This window comes from Geotrypetes seraphini, chromosome 5 (assembly GCF_902459505.1).
Source record: "Geotrypetes seraphini chromosome 5, aGeoSer1.1, whole genome shotgun sequence".
Classification (NCBI taxonomy): Eukaryota; Metazoa; Chordata; class Amphibia; order Gymnophiona; family Dermophiidae; genus Geotrypetes; species Geotrypetes seraphini.
The window spans coordinates 13642515-13664506 of record NC_047088.1 but is presented as its reverse complement, the minus strand read 5'-3'; the positions used below and the strand labels follow the sequence as shown (position 1 = coordinate 13664506).

At 43.9% G+C, this 21992-nt stretch overlaps 1 protein-coding gene across 2 annotated transcripts in view; it reads right to left on the bottom strand.

Annotated features, from left to right (window-relative positions):
* LOC117360676 (vascular endothelial growth factor receptor kdr-like) overlaps nucleotides 1-21992 on the bottom strand; it is a 333742-nt gene that overhangs the window by 108366 nt on the left and 203384 nt on the right. For both annotated transcript variants that reach the window (XM_033944848.1, XM_033944847.1), the window contains exon 11: nucleotides 14756-14879. In XM_033944848.1, coding sequence (XP_033800739.1) covers nucleotides 14756-14879 — 124 coding nt within the window. The remainder of the gene's footprint in view (nucleotides 1-14755; nucleotides 14880-21992) is intronic.

Here is a 21992-nt window from a genome sequence, read left to right as displayed (position 1 = left end):
AAAAAAACTTTTTAATTTTTCAGGCTATTTTAAGTCCTGTAAGCCCTCCTTTAAGCCTTACCTGGTGGTCTAGCGGGTTTTTGAGGCAGGAGCGATCTTCCCACGCTCCTGCCCCGTGCAGATCGCTCGCAGGAAATGGCTGACTTAAGCTCCCGTTGTAGTCTCGAGAGCATGGGAAGATCGCTCCTGTCCCAAAAACCCACTAGACCACCAGGTAAGGCTTAAGGAGGGGCTTACAGGGCTTAAAATAGCCGGGGGGAAGCGGGAGTTAGGGGCAGAACCTGCCCGAATATTATTCGCGTTTTTTTTATATTCGCGGGCCGGCTCTGCCCCTAACCCCCATGGATATGGAGGGAGAAGTGTATAAGGGAACTAAAGGATCAAATATTCCATCGAGAAGCTTAAAGATAATGCATACACATTTAAACTGAATCCTGAAGTGGACTGGAAGCCAGTGAAGCTTTCTCAACTCTTCTCTACTCCTCCCCCTTCAGTCATTAATGGGTTTTCCCATAGATACCAAATGGAAGACATAAAGACACCCTGGATGAGACAAAGCTACATTAATTAAATGACTTCAAGGCCAGCTCTTCGGATTTCAAAGAAAAGAGAGTCACTGCTCGAGAGAGTAAGCAGGGACGTGACTGACACATTTTTCTGTAGCAGACCAGAATGTAAATGTCCTAGTGATGTTTTTCTCACTTGTCACTAGTGTAAGTAGTGTAATGTGAATTCTGACACCTTTTGCTGCCGTTTCTTGCTTATCCCGAACAGCCATGAAACAATGCCACAGAAGTCCCGCCACCTACACAACTGCCTCAGAATCTCACACAAAACGACAGACTCTTTCAGGAAGAACAGAAAGTATGTGGGACTGAAAACGGTAGCAGGATGTTACTGCGGCAAGAAAGGAATGTCAAACAGGTCGTCAACTCTGCTGCAGGCCAAAAACCCACTGTATTCACCGAACAATAAGAAAACGTGATTTGTTGGATCTGGTGGCAATTTCAGAACACTCAGATTTGCAATCATAAAATATCAGTATATTTCATCAAGGTGATAAGTGGTGGAGTCAGGGAGCGTCTTCCCTGCAAGGTGGGAGAGAGACAAGAAAATTTAAGTCATTCCAAGACGCGTACAAATAAAGTAATCCCTATTTGCAAAGCAGTGAAAGTAAAAAAAAAAAAAAAAGATGCATTGATTTTTTAAATAAAAGACTTAAGATGATTCCTTTCATTATACTAATTTTAAACATTTCCAATGCATATTTAAATGTAAATGTATTTGTATATTTGTATATGTAAATGTCTACTATTTCAAACTATAAACGGAGACAGCCCAACCTGCCTGAACAACCACCTCATCCAAACCACCTCAACCAGGCATAGAAAAACTCACACCCCATTCACACACCCTCCAAGCAAAGAAGTTAAATGGAAAAAACTATATGATGGTCTCCTAGCCACTCAAGCAGCAAAACCAAATCTCCAATCTACTGATAACGACCCCAAACTACAAAACATTCAGAAAAAAAATCAAGATTATACTTTTCAAGAAATCCCTGAAAAAGACTTTAACACCACAAGTTACCTCTTTCCTCCCACTAACTCCCCGACCCCCTGAAAAAACCTGCTCTACTCTTTATCTTCCTGGGAAATGACTTGATATTCTCCCTATCTCCCCTGAAAAATGACCAGATATCTTTTTGTAATCCGCCTTGAACCACAAGGTAATGGCGGAATGTAATGTAATGTAATATGTACAGGTAGTCGTCGACTTACGACCGCAATTGGTTCCGACTGCTAGGTCGTAAGTGGATCAGGACGTAAGTTGGCCTATGTTAAATTAAGACAAGGGTAATGATATTTTAATCATTTGAATTATCTTAAAGCAATCTGTTAACAACATTTTCTTTCTTCGGAGTGTGGAAGTCGCGTCATAAGGTCGAACAGTCGTAACTTGGAAAGGTCATAAGTTGATGACTACCTGTATTTGTACACTTCCCCTCCGTATTTGCGATGAATGGGGCTAAACAGACCTGTGAATACTGAAAAACCACAAATAACTTTCTCATAAGTTATTCATGGTTTTCTATTATAAAGACCTAGAGAATATGATAAAACTGCAAATAACCTGACCTATTCCTGTGAAGAAAGTGCAGTGATTTTCTCTGTACAGTATCACTGGTCACCAACTTTGGAATCTCAGCCTCAGTGCTCGCGGTTAGCGCCTAAGCCCGGAGCAGCCCAAGCTACCACTCCCTGCAAATTTACCCTCTGGTGATGCACGTTGAGTGCCGGAATCTCCCTCTCGCACTCTCCTTTTCTCTTACCACCACGGCGACACAACTTATCCCGCTCCTTGTTTACTTGCCAGGCAGCCATGACACTCCAAATGTATATATGTATATGTAAATGTATTTGTATTTAAACATTTCAAGTGTAGATCGTCTAGGACGGTTGAAAAGAAACACCCAAGTTGGGAACAGATCACATTAAAGATGGGAAAGATAAGCAGATTTCAGTGGGAAGGCCACTAGGTGGCACTCTTTGCAGACCTGTCTCATGATTCCTCAGAGCAGAAAAAAAATGGATGCCCATTACAGGCCAATTTTAACAGCAAAAGATAAAGTATCGATGTCTCTTCCCCTTTGGGATGACCTTTACAGCAGGAGGTGTCACATGGCACCATAGCCACCCTAGAAGAAGCTGTGCCAGTGTTAAGGGAAGCAGGAATGGAAGGAGCTGCCCTCATTGGACAGGCATGAGGAAAGAGAGCAATGGCAAGGGTCCTCAGAGGAGGAAGGCATGCTTGAGAGAAGACTGGTGTCATTGCATCAGAGGGAAGGTCCTACCGAGGTGGAGAGCAGCCGGCGAACCTCAGCAGGCTGCTTTGTTGAAGAGGAGCAGCAGCGGCAGCAGTAGCGGTTCGTGCCGGTGGGCCAGAAGAGACCAGGAACCATGGATAGAGGGAGGGGAAGAAGGGTGGGGGGGGGGGAACAGAAGGGGGCCACGGAGCAGGTAGGCATGGCACAACTTTTGTGTATTTTGTGTAGAGGAGAAGTTAACACAAAGATGAGGATAGGGTGTGATTAACGAGAATTTAAATTTTAGCGCTAACCCCGCACTAAGCGCCAAGAACTTACACCAGCTCAATGCTGGCGTTAGCATATAACGCGTGCGGCAATGCAGCGCCCGCTAAAACCGCTAGCACAGCTTAGTAAAAGGAGCCCTTAGACTGTTCCCAAGAAGTCCGAAGTTTCTGGCCAGAAATGTACTGCGACTTCTGGCCGAGTTCCTCAGTGTCGTTCTTGAAACTGCTTGCTTCAGTTCTTTAAATAGCTTTTCTCTTCCTAGATAAACCGTGTCCTGCCTGCGAGTTTATCAACACAAGGGGAAAGGAAAGGGATGGGTAGGGGCTTGAATGGATGCTATTTATGTTTCCAGGGAGTGAACTTTTGGTACTTGTGATATTAAATTCTGAAGGCAAATTGGTTTGGCTTTCTTTAAGTTGATGTAAATACTTTATTCCACTGAAATTAGGGGGAAACATTTTTTATAGAGCTAGGGAGCTTCTGAAAACTATTCTTCCATCATCTGAAACTATGAGGGTTTGTCAAAAAGTTTCTGCACGTTCAAATTTTCACCGGAAACGGTTGGGGGCGGGAGAAGCGGTAAGAGGGTGTGTCGTAGAATGTCATGTGACTAGCTTCAACTTTCCATTTTGGTGGGCCAGTTTATGTATAGGGTACAAATACGAAAAGATGAATGCAGATATGTTGGGACACAGCAAATTATTTAATTTGGTTTGGGGCCTGTTGAGATCCTTTGTTAATTCAACATAGTTATCTCGGTTTAAATTTTTTGGGTTTATTTTTATACATGTCTAGGATGGGGAGGGTGGGGGGGGATATCTTTTTGAATCATTTCTTGATTAAATTGATGGAGGGAAGGGAAGGAATATTTATCTTCTGCATTGTTATTCATGGAATTTAAGTGCTTATTTTGTTATTAATGTCTGTATAATTTATGGTACTTTGTATTCAAGTTTCAAGTTTTATTAGTTTTAATATACCGACCATCGACGTGCATCTAGCCGGTTTACAAAGCTAAAAATATATATATTTGGAGTAGTGCGTACAATATTGGTCGCCGTACCTTAAGAAGGATATGGCGTTATTCGAGAGGGTTCAGAGGAGAGCGTATGGAAAACCTTTCATATGCTGAGAGATTGGAGAAACTGGGACTCTTTTCCCTGGAGAAGAGAAGACTTAAGGGATATGATAGAGACTTACAAGATCATGAAGGGCATAGAGAGAGTAGAGAGGGACAGATTCTTCAAACTTTCGAAAAATAAAAGAACAAGAGGACACTTGGAAAAGTTGAAAGGGGACAGATTTAAAACGAATGCTAGGAAGTTCTTCTTTACCCAACGTGTGGTGGACACCTGGAATGCGCTTCCAGAGAGCATAATAGGGCAGAGTACGGTACTGGGGTTCAAGAAAGGATTGGACAATTTCCTGCTGGAAAAGGGGATAGAGGGGTATAGATAGAAGATTACTGCACAGGTCCTGGACCTGCTTGGGCCGCCGCATGAGCGGACTGCTGGGCGCGATGGACCTCAGGTCTGACCCAGCGGAGGCATTGCTTATGTTCTTATAAGAGGGGAAGAATGAACATTAAGGACAATTTACAAATACAAACTTAGACTTGAGGGTAAAGAGGGGAAGGGGGAGTCAATAAATACATCATTAAAAACAAAGTAAAAGAACAGGGAAGGGGGGGATATAACATCAGGAGTGGGTGTCGCCTCTTGAAAGCAGTTGATGATAAGTTTTACTAGCTGTTGGAGAGGAGGTGTTTAAGGGCTGTGATATGCATCTTGAAATAAGAACGTTTTTAGTTTAGTTTTAAATTTGTCAAGGAAATTTTCGACACGGAGTTGAGGTGGCATAGCGTTCCATAAAGTTGGAGCAACTACGGAGAAGTTAGTTTTCCTGGTGTAGTAGAATTCTTTGATGGAAGGGATGGTCAATAGATTCTGATCTGCTGATCTAAGTGTCCGAGAAGGGCAAAGAGGAATGATGAGTTTATCAAGAAAAGATGGAAGATGGGAAAGTTTGATTTTAAAGACCAGCATTAAGATTTTATAAGAGATACAGTGTGTAATGGGTAGCCAGTGGGCTTCTTTCAAAAGAGGAGTAACATGATCATATTTCTCTACCTTATGAATACGTTTGATTGCTGTATTTTGGATGAGCTGCAAACGACGTAATTCTTTATGAGGAATTCCATTATATAGAGAATTGCAGTAGTCTAAATGAGAAATGACTAATGAGTGAACAAGGGTTGTGATAGCATTAGTTTCGAGAATTGAAGTTAGGGAACGGAAAAGTCGAAGTTTGTAGAAACAGGTTTTTACGACAGAGCTTTGAAAATTAATAAAGATTTAAAAAACAACAAGAATGTCATGTGACTAGTCAGTCAGGTAAGCCGGCTCACCTTGCAGGTCGTGAGGTAATTTGCTTTTCAGATATTTAATAAATAGTGTTAAAAAAAAATAAAAGCGTGGAAACGTGTTGAAGATCCCTTGTATTTGGGTATAGTTTGAAGCATAGCTCTCCCTGGATGAGAATGTGGTGGAGAAGAAAGGAAGCTCAAAGAGATTTACCAGAAAGCACAGGTTAAAAAAAAATCATAAATCTCCTAAAACGCAAACTTACCCCCTCCTTTACTGATGCATAGCGTGGGTTTTAGCGCCAGCAGCGGCGGCGACTGCCGGCGCTAAACCCCGCGCTACACCTTAGTAAAGGAGGGGGTTGATTTGTTAAGCTTACTCCACTCTAGGCGGCAGCCTCAAGGACTTGAGATGTGCTGGCCTGGTTTGTCAGATTACTAAACTAAAAACCTCATTGTCACGAAGGTGTATTGAAAGTGGGCCAAGCCATCAGAAAGTAACACCTATTGGTCAGTTCTGAACTAAAGTTCAACATCTGTTCTATTAATCTCCTGCGTTGTGCTGTTCTCCTGGATCTTTTTTCCAATTACTGTACAGGGAAACAGGAATTTATGTTAATTTATATAGGAAGGTAAATTTTTAAAAATTTAGTCAAGCCTTGTACCTATGAAAATAAGTTGTTACATACATACCCGTATTTTTTGCTCCATAAGACACACTTTTTTCCCCCCCAAAAAAAGTGGGTGGATACGTAGGTGCGTCTTATAGAGCAAATACCTCCCACCCCGCCCTGTCCCCCCGGTACTTTTTTTTAATTCCAGTGGTCCAGCACTGTATAGGAGCTTTACACGCTCCTGCCCCTCCTTCACTGGACGGCTGCCTCCTCATTTTTTGCGGCAGAGCGGCACACAAGACAGGTGCGAGCTTTTCACGCTCCTGCCTGGCCCCATGCCGCTCCCTGAATGGCTGCCATCAAGGACTCGCGAGAACTGACAGCAGCCATTATGGGAGCAGCGTGGAACCAGGCAGGAGCGCGAAAAGCTCGCGCCTGCCTTGTGCGCCGCTCTGCAGGGAGGGGCCTTGTTTGGGGTTGTTTTGGCCTAAAGGAAAGCCACAGCTAGAGAGAGCACGGGGGTGGGGGGGGGGGGGGGGGGGAGTCTGGGAAAGGCTCCCAGAGTGTTTGGTTGGTGGGAAGTGTCATTTTTCAGAGTGGACAAGATTGAAGTATGGGCTGCATGTTGGAGGCCACTGGCTTAGGGAGTTTCATGAATGGACCGTGTAATTTGATGTTCTTTCCTACAACAGTCTCCAAAGCTACCTTTTGATAGTGGGAACCACCAAACCATTGCCTTTTGAGCTGGTTTCACTGGACAAAGAGTCCCCAGGAGACTTTACTAAAGTTTCTGTTCCCTCAGGAAAGAACCCTTGCATGAACATGAAGGATTTGCATGGCGGCAAAGAGCTGGAGTGGGGTGGAGGGGGAATGACTGAAGTGAACTAGCAATACAGTAATTAAGCAAGAAGGCAAAACAGGGTTTGCCTTATTCTTGCACATGTGTTAGATGTGGCAATGAACATTTAATTAGCTGAGAAGTGCTCAGAACTCACTGGGAGTGCCAGAATATGATGCATGCTTTAAGATCATTTGAAGAGTATTTTTCAAAGTTATTCTTTCAGGTAAAATGCGACTTACTCATGGGACACTAGAATATAAAGTATGCCCTTCCTCAAAGGAGATCACATGGTCTTTAGATGATGGTATTCTGGGGGGGGGGATTTTCCCTAAGTTGTATTTATTCTTTTAATGAGGGGCCACTGAAAAGTTCTCAATCCAGCCAAGAAGAGAATGATGTGGAACCATGAAACTTACAAGTTATTCCACACTTTTCTTGACACTTCTCGTTTCAGTGAGGCAAATGCATCTAGGAAATGGGCACAAGCCATGAGGTTGGCTGAAAAGTTCTGAATTGTCTTGTGCTTCTCCTGTTCTCCACCCATCCCCCGCTGGTGCTTCTCCTCCTCTCTACCCCACTCCTCCTGAGGGAAAATAAGGATGAAGACCTTCATGAAGAATGAAGGTGAAGACCACCATGGGACCCCAAAAGAAACATTTAAGATAGATACTGTGTTATTGACTTGAACTTACCCAAGCCTTCTGAACAATGCCAAAATCATCTCTCTCTCTGTCAGCACAAATAACAGGTCTTTTATGAGACGTTCATCTTTGTCCTAGAAGCTGTCAGACATCTGCTGACTGTGACAGCATTAGATATTCTGGGACTTTCCAAGAAACGGTTGGGTCACCGAACCACATAACTCCAGGTCAGGACGACTTACCAAAAGTCATATCAACCGCAGGTAAAAAGCGCTGACAGATCTATAATCAAGCCCTGGAGGGAGGGGGCCCACTCTCAGGAATTATTGACCTTAGTATTAAGAATGCATTGTCATGGGAAATAGAGAAGTCATATTTGGCACAAGGTGACATCATGCTTCAATATGACCAAATGACCAATATGTATTCCACCCAATCAACAGAAATGACAAATGTGATAAGCCAATAGAAAGTGAGTATGTAATTTGTAACCAGGTAGTACTCTTGACTTTAAACTACTGTACTAGAGTATAAAAGCAGCAGACTGGCTGCCTTAAGCTTCAGAACGGATCACATATATCAGATGCCGGCAACTCTGTATGTTATCCGGTGGTCTAATTTGCTGTTACTTTATTACATGTAAGCTGACTTCTGTTTATTACTAATAAATCTATTTTATATACAGCAATTGGGTTGTCGGTGTGAGGTCATTATAATTCCTCTGAAGAGGCTTTGCAGTGGTCAACTTCACTCCCCAGACCTCTCCCATTCTCTGCCCCCCCCTCCACCCCCGTCAGTGCCTCTCCTCCCCTCCTGCTGATACCTCTTCTCCTGTCTGACCCCCACATACCACTTCTAAGTTTTGACAGTGCATCTTCCACCCCCAGCTCGACCAGCCTTGGCTCCCTTCTGATGTCACCAGGAAGTGATGGCAGAGGGGAGACGAGGCTGGTGCAAGCAGGGGATTGAAGATGCTGCTCATGCCAGTGAACTTTTCTACAGGTATGAAGGCATTGGGGAGTACTGCTAGACTGGGGGGGTGTGGGGGGCGTTCCTATTTTGGGGGGTTGTGGGTAGATGCAGGGGGGTGCTCCTTCTTGTGGGGGGGGGGGCAGGCATAGCTCCCCCCACACAATACATCAGATATGCGGGGTGGGGGGGGCAATTCATCGAGGTCATTGTGGCTGATTCAGAACCAAATCTTTTCTAGAGAAGAGAAAATGATAAAACTAGAGGGCATAATTTGAGGTTGCAGGGAGGAAGACTCAGGAGCAGTGTTAGGAAATTATTTTTCACAGAGAGGGTGGTAGATGCCTGGAATGCCCTCCCAAGGGAAGTGGTGGAGAGGAAAATGATGATGGAATTCAAAAAAGCGTGGGATAAACATAGAGGATCTCTAATTAGAAAATGAAGGATGTAAATTAAAGAACTAAGGCCGGTACTGGACAGATTTGCACGATCTGTGTCCCTTATGTGGTGATTTGGTGTAGGATGGGCTGGGGAGGGCATCAATGGGAACTCTACTAATTTGAAACATGAGGACGTTACTAGACAGGATGGTTGGATAGGCTGGAGTGAGCTGGGACGGCGACTTCAGCATTTGGAACCTAGGACAATACCAGGTGGACTTTACAGTCTATGATCCAGAAATATCAAAGAAGAGACAAGTTCATTTAATCATGTATTTTTAATGGGTATAATTAATGGGCAGACTGGATGGAACATTCAGGTCTTTATCTGCCATCATTAACTATGCTATCTGGCAGAAATCCAAAGAGTAGCAACATTCCAGAGCTGAGATTGTGATGTCATAATGCCTCATTCCACCATTGCCTAAGAGCCAACCTCAGCAGTGATGTCACAATGGCTTGATTAGATGGCAACTTCAGCATTTGGAACCTAGGACAATACCAGGTGGACTTTAGTCTATGGCCTAGACAAGTTAATTTAATCATGTATTTGTAATGGGTACAGCTAATGGGCAGACTGGATGGACCATTCAGGTCTTTATCTGCCGTCATTTACTATGTTACCTGGCAGAAACCCAAAGAGTAGCAACATTCCAGAGCTGAGATTCTGATGTCATAATGCTTCATTCCACCAGTGCCTAAGAGCCAGCCTCAGCAGTGATGTCACAATGGCTTGATTAGATGGCGACTTTAGCATTTGGAATCTAGGACCAGGTGGACTTTACAGTCAATGACCCAGAAATATCACAGAAGAGACAAGTTAATTTAATCATGTATTTTTAATGAGAAAAACTCTAGTGGGAAGACTGGATCGACCATTCAGGTCTTTATCTGCCATCATTTCATTTACTATGTTACAACATAATTTCACAATGACTTGAGAAGCCGAAATGCATAATAAAAGTTTTTAAATGAAGTAATTATTCAAGAGGAAATGATTCTGAAATGGTGAAAAGATGTTAACATTTCTTTTCACAAAATTATCTTGGCCGTGTTTTCTGCAGTCCAGCATGAATATTTATAGATCCAGCATCTTTTCTTCTTCGTGACTTCTGTGAGCAACGGCTTTCTCAAGGGATGACATGCCTCCAAACCTGCTCTAAAAAGGTGATGGTGAACAATTCTCCACTCCTTACCATTCTCTACACTGCTGCCACAAGCACTGCAAACTCGCTTTCCTGTTCTGCAGACACAGGCTGACCAATATTTGGACAGCCCTGGCACTGAAGAGCTTGTGACCACAGACAGATATTCTTGGTGACAAATTTTCACCTCTTGCCAGCTTTTTTTTTTTTGACAGACACACACAGGAGACGTTCAGCTTCCAAGCAATTTCCTTCAGAATTAAGGTTGTTTCCTCCAAAAGAACACAAATCTGACCCTATTTCTTTGAACTGATTCCATAATTCTTACCCATTGCTAGATTTTCACATTCAAGAATTAATATTGTATGAGTGGCATTCAATAATTTATCTACCACAGTAGGAAAGAGTTTTCCAAAAAATTTGTTTTATTTTCCAATGTAGTCCTCTGATAGCTCCATATACTTCATCCACTTTTCCTGAAATAACTTTAACCCCTTTGTAAAGAATTCCTTTCCTATCAAAGGAAGCTCGACGTGGTTAATAAATTTTTAAAAATAAAGTAAACTGAAATACAGAGATTTCGGCAGTTGGAACCCAAGCACAGCACCGGGTAAAGCTTTGGATTTTTGCCCAGAAATAGCTAAGAAGAAAAAATTAAAAAAAAAAATTTTTTTAATTGAATCAGGTTGGGCATTCGGGTCTTTATCTGCCGTCATCTACTATGTTACTATGTTAGTTTTCAAAATGTTTAGCGAATAAAAAAGTTTTTAGACATTTACGGAAGAGTTGGAAGGAACCTCAAAATTAGGGGAAGTTCATTCCACAATTGGGGAAATTTGAACGCCAGAGAGCTGCTAAAATTCTTAACTCCTTGAGTTCCTTTCCTAGAAGGAAGAGAAAGTTTAAAATCGACGAATGCCTCTCGCGTATGAAAATCTAGAAACATTTCATAGCGGAGGAACAAGAGGAGCAAAGATGGTGTCAGGTCAAAAGCGCGCCGGGACAAAGGCGTGCCCAGACAATTGAGCGAAGCGCGGGGGTGTGCGCCGCCGAAAATTACTGTTTTTAGGGCACCGACGGGGGTGTGTGGGGGGAACCCCCCCACTTTACTTAATAGAGATCGCGCCGCGTTGTGGGGGCGTTGTGGGGGGTTGTAACCCCCCACATTTTACTGAAAACTTCACTTTTTCCCTGTTTTTAGGGAAAAAGTTAAGTTTACAGTAAAATGTGGACGGTTACAACCCCCCAAACCCCCCCACAACGCCGGCGCGATCTCTATTAAGTAAACTGGGGGGGGCTCCCCAACAAAAACCCCCGTCGGATCCCCTAAAAACTGTAATTTTCTTCGGCACGCGCCTCCGTCTTGCGCTCAGTTGTCAGCGCGCGCCTTTGTCTTTCGCGGGGTTGTCTATGAACCGCAAAGATACCATGTCAAGTCTTTAAAACAACACATAAACACTTAAACTGAATTCCAAAATAAACCGGGAGCCAATGAAAGTGAAACCCCATTCATACTAAAATTTGAAAGATTAGAATGCTGTTTGCATGAAGAGAAAAGCATTACCGCACCCTTCTGCCACTATCCTGTGGGCCAGGGCAGTCTGTAATGCTTTTCAGTGGCAAACTATGGGTAGGGCTGCCGAAAATCGCCGGATAACACCAGTCAGTGGTACTTATATGGGTATAAGGTGTCAATATTCAGATAGAGACTCTTTGAATATTAAACTGCCTGGCCCCGATATTCAGATCGTGGGAGGCAGCGCAGTCGGTGGCGATCCCAAATATTCAGGGGTAAAGTTTGCCACTAGACCTAGCCAGCCAATCTGATATTCAGCGGCTGACTGGCTATAACAATGTGGCCAAAGATAGGCTTGCTTTTTAGGCAGGTCTGTCTGGCCATGTGCCTTAGCCGGCAAGCAGCTGAATATTGGCGATGACCGGCGTGACATAGCCAGACACCAGGCTATCTGCCGACCTGGATATTCGGTGGAGAGCAGGCTATAGAAACATAGAAACAAAGAAGATGACGGCAGAAAAGGGCTACAGCCCATCAAGTCAGCCCACTCTGCTTACCCACCCCCTGTCTATGCCCTAATGACCCAATTTCCTTATCTTGACCCTCGTAGGGATCCCACATGGCTATCCCATTTATTCTTAAAGTCTGGCACGCTGTCTGCCTCGATCACCTGCACTGGAAGCTTGTTCCAATGATCAACCACTCTCTCTGTGAAGAAATACTTTCGTGTGTCGCCATGAAATTTTCCGCCCCTGAGTTTGAGCGGGTGCCCTCTTGTGGCCGAGGGTCCCTTGAGAAAGAAAATATCATCTTCCACTTCGACACGTCCCGTGAGGTACTTAAATGTTTCGATCATGTCTCCCCTCTCCCTACGTTCCTCGAGAGTGTAGAGCTACAATTTGTTCAGTCTCTCTTCGTACAAGAGACCCTTGAGCCCCGAGATCATCCTGGTGGCCGTCCGCTGAACCGATTCAATTCTGCACACCTCTTTACTGTCATGTGGCCTCCAGAATTGCACACAGTACTCCAGATGAGGTCTCACCATGGCCCTGTACAACGCTATTTGGCCAGGCAGGAGACGTTCCTGCCTGGCCAAACAGCACTGAATTTTGGTCGGCTTATTTTAAACGTGGTTAAATTAAATTTTGAAAGTTGGCATTATGTAAAGCCACACTACCTGCTTTGTGAGATCACCTAAGCAAACCTGCTGCAGCAGTGAACCAGAACACCCAGCAGTGAATGAGTTTCAATTTATTTATTCAGCTTAAGGTGACATACATTCAGGTAGGGTTACCAGATTCTCCGTTTGGAAAATCTGGACCCATAGATCCATCCCCCAGGCCCGCCAGTTCCACCCATCCCTGCCCCATAACACCCTAGCCCCGCCCTCCCCCCCCCCCCCCGCTGCCTGCTCTCGTCGGACAGGATGACCGCACATGAACGGATGCCCTCCTGCCCGACACGATATGGAAGAAAGCTTTTCCAAAATCCGGACAAAGTGCCTGGTTTTGAAAAGTCGTCCAGATCCCAGACGTGTCTGGGGAAATCTGGACGTCTGATAACCCTGCATTCAGGTACAGCGGATACAGTGGCGTAGCGAGGGAGGTTGACGCCTGGGGCAGTGGCATCCGGCCTCGCCTCGCCCTACGCCCCCTTTCCTGCCACTTGGGGGAAGAGAGGCGCCATCTGCACCCACTGAGCAGATATTTCCCTGCCCCCCAGGGCTTACTCACATGCATTAACATTTTAAAGCAGGTTGTTGCATGCTCTCAGGGACTTTGGCCCAGTTAAATCCCGCTGAGCCTTCCTAACTTTGTTCAGTTGAGCTATGCAGGTCCTGCAGTGATTATCAGCTCACATAACGTCTGGGCACCATCAAAGAACTGAATATTGAGTTCGAATGCACATCCAGGTCTGTTTTAGCTAGCTTTGGTCAGAACTGGCTGAATATTGAGCCGATACTTTATCGTGGTCAGAGAATAAATGTTTTCCCAGATGTGTGTAGAGCAACACAATTACATAGTCAGGCGTTTCTGCAGTGTAAGCCTTGTGTTTTGGCTTCTGGTACCAGTGTTTTCATGAAATTTCCTTCTATAGGTTTGGAGAGCTATAAGGGGAAAACCTTTTTTTCTTTAGGGATCCAATTTTTGTAGAATTTCCTTCTGGAGAAAAATGCTTCCTAAATATTCTTATCCGTTTTGGGTAGTGAATTAACGAGGGCCCTTGTTAGGTTTTCTACTTGCTCTCTGGATGCTCTAAGGCAGTGTTCTTCAACCACCGGTCCATGGACCAGTGCCGGTCCACAGAAAGTTCCTGCCGGTCCACAGGGCCAGCACGTGCATCAGGCCCAAAACAGTGTTCTTCAACTGCCGGTCCACGGTGTGATTGATGCGGCGTTATCTTCGTGCCCAGCTCCCTCTTCCTAACTGATTCAGTGCACAAAGCCACGAGCAGTGGCTCCTACGGGCGTCCTGCGTCTGAACCGAAAGCCTTCTCTCTGACATTGCAACGTCAGAGGGAAGGCTTCCAGATGAGGCACGGGACGTGCAAGGTACAATTAGTACTATTATGGGGGCGGGGTCTGGGGTGGAGATTGGGTAGAGATGGGCAGGGTCTGGCCCACGACTTAGCCCCGTGTTCTTTAACCGCCGGTCCACAGAATAATTCTTTTATTTCTGCCGGTCCATAGGTGTAAAAAGGTTGAAAAACACTGATCTAAGGTTTTTGTTTTTTTTAAATTAATTTGTTTCTATTTGTTAATATGAATTGCTTACTCTTCTTGAGGTGATCTAGATGCTTCTGTCTGGTTTGTTTCTTCTTTTTTTTTTTTTGCATTTTCTTAAATTTATATTGTGGATGTAAGTTGAAATAATTGGAAATTAAAAACAAGAAAAATAAAATCTGGAGAATTTGAATTTGGAAGGACAAGGGAGGAAGGCAGAGGAAATGGTTTGCTTAGCATCTAAAGATCCACGGCCAGTCCCGGAATATTGACCCTGATAGCTATAAACAGAAAAATCTTAAAACTGCTCTTATGATCTGGGAATTTAAGGAACAGGATCTTGACCAATCGGTTATCTGCCCTCTGGCACATTTGATTAAAGTCTTCTTATAATAGGGACATTGAGCCTACCTTTATTTTCCCCTCGTGCACTGTGACGACCTCTTCAATACTCAAAATCCTGTTGGTCCCGACCAGGTCACTCTTGTTGCTTAAAGCCACTGGGATTCGGTGCTCTGGAGACTCTATATGACACCTAGAATAAAACAGGAAATTCTTGTTATGGTTACAGGCTTTACCTGGTACCCTACTTAGCGGTACATGTTCCCCCGCAAATTCGCGGTTCGTGGACTCACTAATTCGCGGTATTCTCCAACCGCCTCTTCCTGTACTAAAGTCGGGCTATACCAATCAGGAGCTGCATGTCAAAGCAGCTCCCGATTGGTGTAGCCTGATTTTAGTAACAGGAAGAGGCAGTCGGAGCATACCGCGAGTGATTTTCTGCCATTTGACAGGCGAAAAACCGTAATTGCGGTTTTTTGAAATTCGCAGGAGTTCATGGAATGGAATCCCCGCGAATATCGGGGGGAGTACTGCATATTGGCCCTGAACAAAAGCGAACGGAACAAATGCAATCAGGAAACAGGAAACAATGGAGGGTCTGCCCAGTGGCATAGTAAGGGGATGGGGGTGGTCCGCCCCTGGTGCTGTCTTGATAGGGGCGCCGACACCCATCCACCTCTCCTTCTCCCCAGCTCCTTTCCCAACCCCCCCACCATGCGCGCCTTCCCTTCTCCCGTACCTCTGTAACATTCGGGGCGTGAGTGGCAATCCCAACCTGCTGCTCGCGCCAGCGTCGGCTCTTCCTCTGGCGTCCCTTCCTGGACCCGCACCTAGGAAGTGACATCGTAGGAAGAGCCGACGCTGGTGTGAAGGTAAACAATTTATATTTTTGGATCGTACCCATTTGGAGAAATTTCTCTTGGAACATGAAAACAGAGGGTAGGGTTAAATGGCAATTTTTCTCAGAGGAGGCAAGTAAAGAGTGGAGTGCCACAGGGATCTGTACCAGGACCAGTGCTATTTCACTCATTTATCAATGATCTGGAAATTGGAACGACAAGTGAGATGATTAAATTTGCAGATGACACTAAACTGTTCAAAGTTGTTAAAAAGAATGCCGATTGTGAAAAATTGCAGGCAAACCTTAGGAAATTGGAACACTGGGCGTCCAAATGGCAGATGAAATTTAGGGCTCCTTTTACTAAGGTGCGCTAGCGTTTTTAGTGCATGCACAAAATTACCATGCGCTAAACTGCATGGTACATTTCTAGAATAACGCCAGCTCAATGCTGGTGTTAAGGTCTAGCGCACATGGCAATTTAGCGTGCGCTATTCCACGCGTTAAGGCCCTTATGCACCTTTGACAAATGCAAAGTGATGCACATTGGGAAAAATAATCCAAATCCTAGTTACCAGATGCTAGGGTCCATCTTGAGGGTCAGCACCCAAGAAAAAGAAGTGGGCATCATTGCAGAAACTACGGTGAAACCTTCCACCTAATGCGTGCAATGGTCAAAAAAGCGAACAAGACGCTAGGAATTAGCAAAGGGATGGTAAACAAGAGTAAAAATGTTATAATGACTCTGTAAAACTCCACGATGTGACCTCACCATGAGTATTGCGTTCAATTCTGGTCACCTTATCTCAAAAAAGATATAAAGGTTCAAAGAAGAATGACCAAGATGGTAAAGGGGATGGAACTCCTCTCGTATGAGGAAAGACTAAAACGGTTAGGGCTCGTCAGCTTGGAAAAGAGACGGCTGAGGGGAGATAGGATTGAAGTCTACAAAATCCTGAGTGGAGTAGAACGGGTACAAGTGGATCGATTTTTCACTCCGTCAAAAATTACAAAGACTAGGGGACACTTGATGAAGTTACAAGGAAATACTTTTAAAACCAATAGAAGGAAACCTTTTTTTTCATTCAGAGAATAGTTAAGCTCTGGAACGCGTTGCCAGAGGATGTGGTAAGAGCGGTAGCTGTTTTTAAGAAAGGTTTCGACAAGTTCCTGAAGGAAAAGCCTATAGTCTGTTATTGAGAAAGACATGGGGGAAGCCACTGCTTGCACTGGATAGGTAGCATGGAATTTTGCTACTCTTTGGGAGTCTAGAATCTTGTTACTCTCTGGGGTTCCGGAATCTTTTATTACTCTTTGGGGTTCCAGAATGTTGCTATTCTTTAGGATTCTGAATGGAATGTTGCTACTCTTTGGGATTCTGGAATCTTTTGTTACTCTTTGGGATTCTAGAATCTTGCTATTTTTTAGGATTCTGAATGGAATGTTGCTACTCTTTGGGAGTCTAGAATTTTGTTACTCTCTGGGGTTCCGGAATCTTTTATTACTCTTTGGGGTTCCAGAATGTTGCTATTCTTTAGGATTCTGAATGGAATGTTGCTACTCTTTGGGATTCTGGAATCTTTTGTTACTCTTTGGGATTCTAGAATCTTGCTATTTTTTAGGATTCTGAATGGAATGTTGCTACTCTTTGGGAGTCTAGAATTTTGTTACTCTCTGGGGTTCCGGAATCTTTTATTACTCTTTGGGGTTCCAGAATGTTGCTATTTTTTAGGATTCTGAATGGAATGTTGCTACTCTTTGGGTTTTGGCCAGGTACTAGTGACCTGGATTGGCCACCGTGAGAACGGGCTACTGGGCTTGATGGACCATTGGACTGTCCCAGTAAGGCTATTGTTATGTTCTTATAGTTAGAGTTATATGTGCTGCTCTGTGCAGGTTATCCCCTCTTTGCCTTTGTTTAGGGTTTGACCTGGATCTCCATGCAGGTGACACTCCTCCTACATTTTAGTTTGAAGAGTGGAAGTCTTTTCTAGAACTATCTTCCTGTGAGGTATTTAATACTTTGTGGACAGATGCTCAGTGATACTGTTTCACATAAGAACATAAGAATTGCCGCTGCTGGGTCAGACCAGTGGTCCATCTTGCCCAGCAGTCCACTCACGCAGTGGCCCCTAAGTCAAGACCAGTGCTCCAAATGAGTCCAGTCTCACCAGTTTAGCATGAACTTATCCAACTTTATCTTGAATCCCTGGAGGGTGTTTCCCCCTATAACAGCCTCTGGAAGAGCGTTCCAGTTTTCTATCACTCTCTGGATGAAGAAGAACTTCCTTACGTTTGTACAGAATCTATCCCCTTTCAACTTTAGAGTGTCTTATCATTCTCCCTACCTTGGAGAGGGTGAACAGTCTGTCTTTCTCTGCTTAAGTATTTTAAATGTTTCGATCATGTCCCCTCGCAGTCTCCTCTTTTTAAGGGAGAAGAGGTCCAGTTTCTCCAATCTCTCACTGTACGGCAACTCCTCCATCCCCTTAACCATTTTAGTCGCTCTTCTCTGGACCCTTTCACTGACTAATGGTGATACTTTGTATTTAGAGATTGTTTTTCCATTAATCGTTTTTTATTTCGATGGGACACAATCACACTTTTGGACTCTGACTGATGGTGTTTGCTTAGCTGAAGAGAGCGCCTGGGGGGGCAATCCTTTTTATTCGTATTATATGGCGCTTCCTAAATTGCGTTGCTCTGGACATTGGGGTCTAAAGATCCTTACTAGAAAGGAGCTTCGATTGCAAACGATAAGGGTGGGAGTGTTTTCCTGCGTTGCTCTGGAGGAATGGAACAAGCTTCCACAATCTGATGATATTTAAAAAAATTGTTATAACGTCAACTCTTCTGTGAAATTAAATATGGTTGAAGGAGGTGTTATTATTTTGTTGCTGAGTGGGGACTGCTATGAATATTTACTATATTGCAGTTAAATGCCTTATTACTTTGGGGATCACGAACAGATCGGAGAAGGTTATCATGCCGCTGTACCGGGCAATGGTATGCCCTCACCTGGAGTACTGCGTCCAGCATTGGTCGCCACAATGAAGAAGGACTCGGTACTACTCGAAAGGGTCCAGAGAAGAGCGACTAAAATGGTTAAGGCATTGGAGGAGTTGCTGTACAGTGAAAGATTAGAGAAACTGGGCCTCTTCTCCCTTGAAAACAGGAGACTGAGAGGGGACATGATCGAAACATTCAAGATAATGAAGGGAATAGACTTAGTAGATAAAGACAGGTTGTTCACCCTCTCCAAGGTAGGGAGAACGAGAGGGCACTCTCTAAAGTTGAAAGGAGATAGATTCCGTACAAACGTAAGGAAGTTCTTCTTCACCCAGAGAGTGGTGGAAAACTGGAACGCTCTTCCGGAGTCTGTCATAGGGGAAAACACCCTCCAGGGACTCAAGACAAAGTAGATAAAGACAGGTTGTTCACCCTCTCCAAGGTGGAGAGAACGAGAGGGCACTCTCTAAAGTTGAAAGGGGATAGATTCCGTACAAACGTAAGGAAGTTCTTCTTCACCCAGAGAGTGGTAGAAAATTGGAACATCTTTCAGAGTCTGTTGTAGGGAAAAACACCCTCCAGGTATTCAAATAGGGGAAAACACCCTCCCGGGATTCAAGACAAAGTTGAACAAGTTCTTGCTAAACTGGAACATATGCAGGTGATGCTGGACTCATTTAGAGCACTGGTCTTTGATTTAGGGGCCGCCGCGTGAGCGGACTGCTGGGCACAATGGACCACTGGTCTGACCCAGCAGTGGCAATTCTTATGTTATGATTTTTTGTTTGTTAATATAGTTATTATGTATGTTTTCTTGTGCTTTGCTTTGTGTAAGGCGAATAAACACAATACAATACAGTATTTACCCTTTGGCTCCCTGCAGACATTAAGCAGTTCAGCCTCCCATCTGTTTATCCCAACGCACGCTGTGCGTCATATCTACGTTATTTGAATGTTCTTATTAGCTGCTTCATAAATATTATGTCTCCCTTTTAGTATGTATTATATCGCCGTTAATACGTATATTTTTGAAATTGTTTCATGGTAGCCCTATTACTAAGGGCTCCTTTTACAAAGGTGCGCAAGCGTTTTTAGCGCACACACCGGATTAGCGCTTGCTACCCGAAAAACTGCCGCCTGCTCAAGAGGAGGCGGCAGCGGCTAGCACACTTGCTGATTTTGATTTTACCTCTTTCATTGTACTTATGTTTATTTTTGGTCTTTTTACTCCTGTTATGCTGTTAACAAAATTGTAAGTTTTATGTTGAATTATACCTTGGGTGAATAAATATTTCTAGCGGGTCTTATATACTGCATTCATACTGCATTTAGTGGTGCTTGGACTAAAGAGGACTGTGAAGATTTACAAAGGGACCTGAACAAACCAGGGGAGTGGGCGACGAGATGGCAGATGAAGTTCAATGTAGAGAAATGTAAAGTATTGCATGTAGGAAGCAGAAACCCAAGGTACAGCTATACGATGGGAGGGATGTTATTGAGCGAGAGTACCCAAGAAAGGGACTTGGGGGTAATAGTGGACAAGACAATGAAGTCGTCAGCACAGTGCGCAGCGGCCGCTAAGAGAGCAAATAGAATGCTAGGAATAATCAAAAAGGGTATTACAACCAGAACAAAGAAGTTATCCTGCCGTTGTATCGGCCGATGGTATGTCCGCATCTGGAGTACTGTGTCCAATATTGGTCACTGTACCTTAAGAAGGATATGGCGATACTCAAGAGGGTTCAGAGGAGAGTGACACGTCTGATAAAAGGTATGGAAAACCTTTCATGCACAGAGTCTAGAGAAACTGGGGCTCTTTTCCCTGGAGAAGAGGAGAATTAGAGGGGATATGATAGACTTACAAGATCATGAAGGGCATAGAGAAAGTGGAGAGGGACAGATTCTTCAAACTTTCAACAAATAAAAGAACAAGAGGGCATTCAGAAAAGTCGAAAGGGGACAGATTCAGAACCAATGCTAGGAAGTTTTTCTTCACCCAATGGGTGGTGGACACCTGGAATGCGCTTCCAGAGGGCGTGATAAGACAGAGCATGGTATTGGGTTTCAAGAAGGGATTGGACAAGTTTCTGTTGGAAAAAGGGATAGAGGGGTATAGATAGAGGATTACTGCACAGGTCTTGGACCCATTGGGCCGCCGCGTGAGCGGACTGCTGGGCAAGATGGATCTCAGGTCTGACCCAGCGGAGGCACTTATGTTCTTAGCACAAATTCTGTTTGAATATATTTTTAACACATATTCTCTTTGGAAAGAGTACTCCTGGATTTGTTTTGATTAATAGCAGTGTCTGCTTTTTGGGGGGATATTTGAGGAGCTTTTCATTGTACTGTGACATCATTTTTTTCCCCCCTTTAGGATTGGTTTAATATTTGGAATGAACTCTTCAGGAGTTGCATGACAGAATGCACTGCTTTCATTGCAGCAAAAATCTGTCCCATGCAAATGCTAGCTAAATAAAACCCATCTTTACTAACATGGATGTAAATCAATATATCCTATCAACCACCAAGATGCATCTGGTAGGTACAGTATAGAAAGATGCATGCCAGAAGATTTCTATACACGTCTGCAGATGTTTGCAACCGGTAGTATACAAATGATTGTATGTGTTTTTAAATTACGTTTCTTATACTGATTAAAAGGTATTTGGGCTTCTTTAATTATCTTTCCATGCACCACAAGGACAGAAATATGAAAGGCTAGGTATGTTTGATCACGTTTCGTCGTTTATAATATCACTGACTTCCTTTTTCATTCTGGATAGTACAAAAGTGCCTTGTTTTCCTTTCTGAATACTGAATGGGATATTTCACCCTGAAGGTCAGAGGGGCAAATGCAGTTTGAGGCAGGGAATTGACAGGAAGCAAAGGACATCACGGCAAGATTGAAAAGGAACAATAGGAACTGGCTAAGAATGCCAACTCCAGCTGAGCTTGGGCAAGAGAGACAGAAGAAGGCAGGGAAATCCAAGACCTCCAGGAAACTGAGGCATGCGTCAATCCAGACAGGAATCCTCCTAAGGCATCTGTAGAGCGGAGATAAGACTGCCCCGAAGGCCAGGAGAAGTTGTCTTCCCAAAGAAGGAGTTGCCCCATTCACCCCTCTATCCTGAATCCCTCTTGTGACACTTCCTCTTTATCTGCATTAGGTGGCAGCAGAGAGCAGAATAGGGGAAATAACCTTTAAAAAACACCAAAGTCTGACACAGAAAAAGAATTGGCATACCAGACTAGCTTTCACATCAACAATGATTCAAACGTTGCCTTCTTAGAAGCTCCATCCATAGGAGATCCTACCACAAATCCTCCTTTGTAATGGACCATTCTTTATGTGGCAGTAATCACCAGTATTGGATTATCCCCCCCCCCTCCTTCCATAAAAATAATTTTCCTGTTTTTAAGTCTAGTATGTCTTCTTTGGGTAGCATTCCTCTTCTAAAA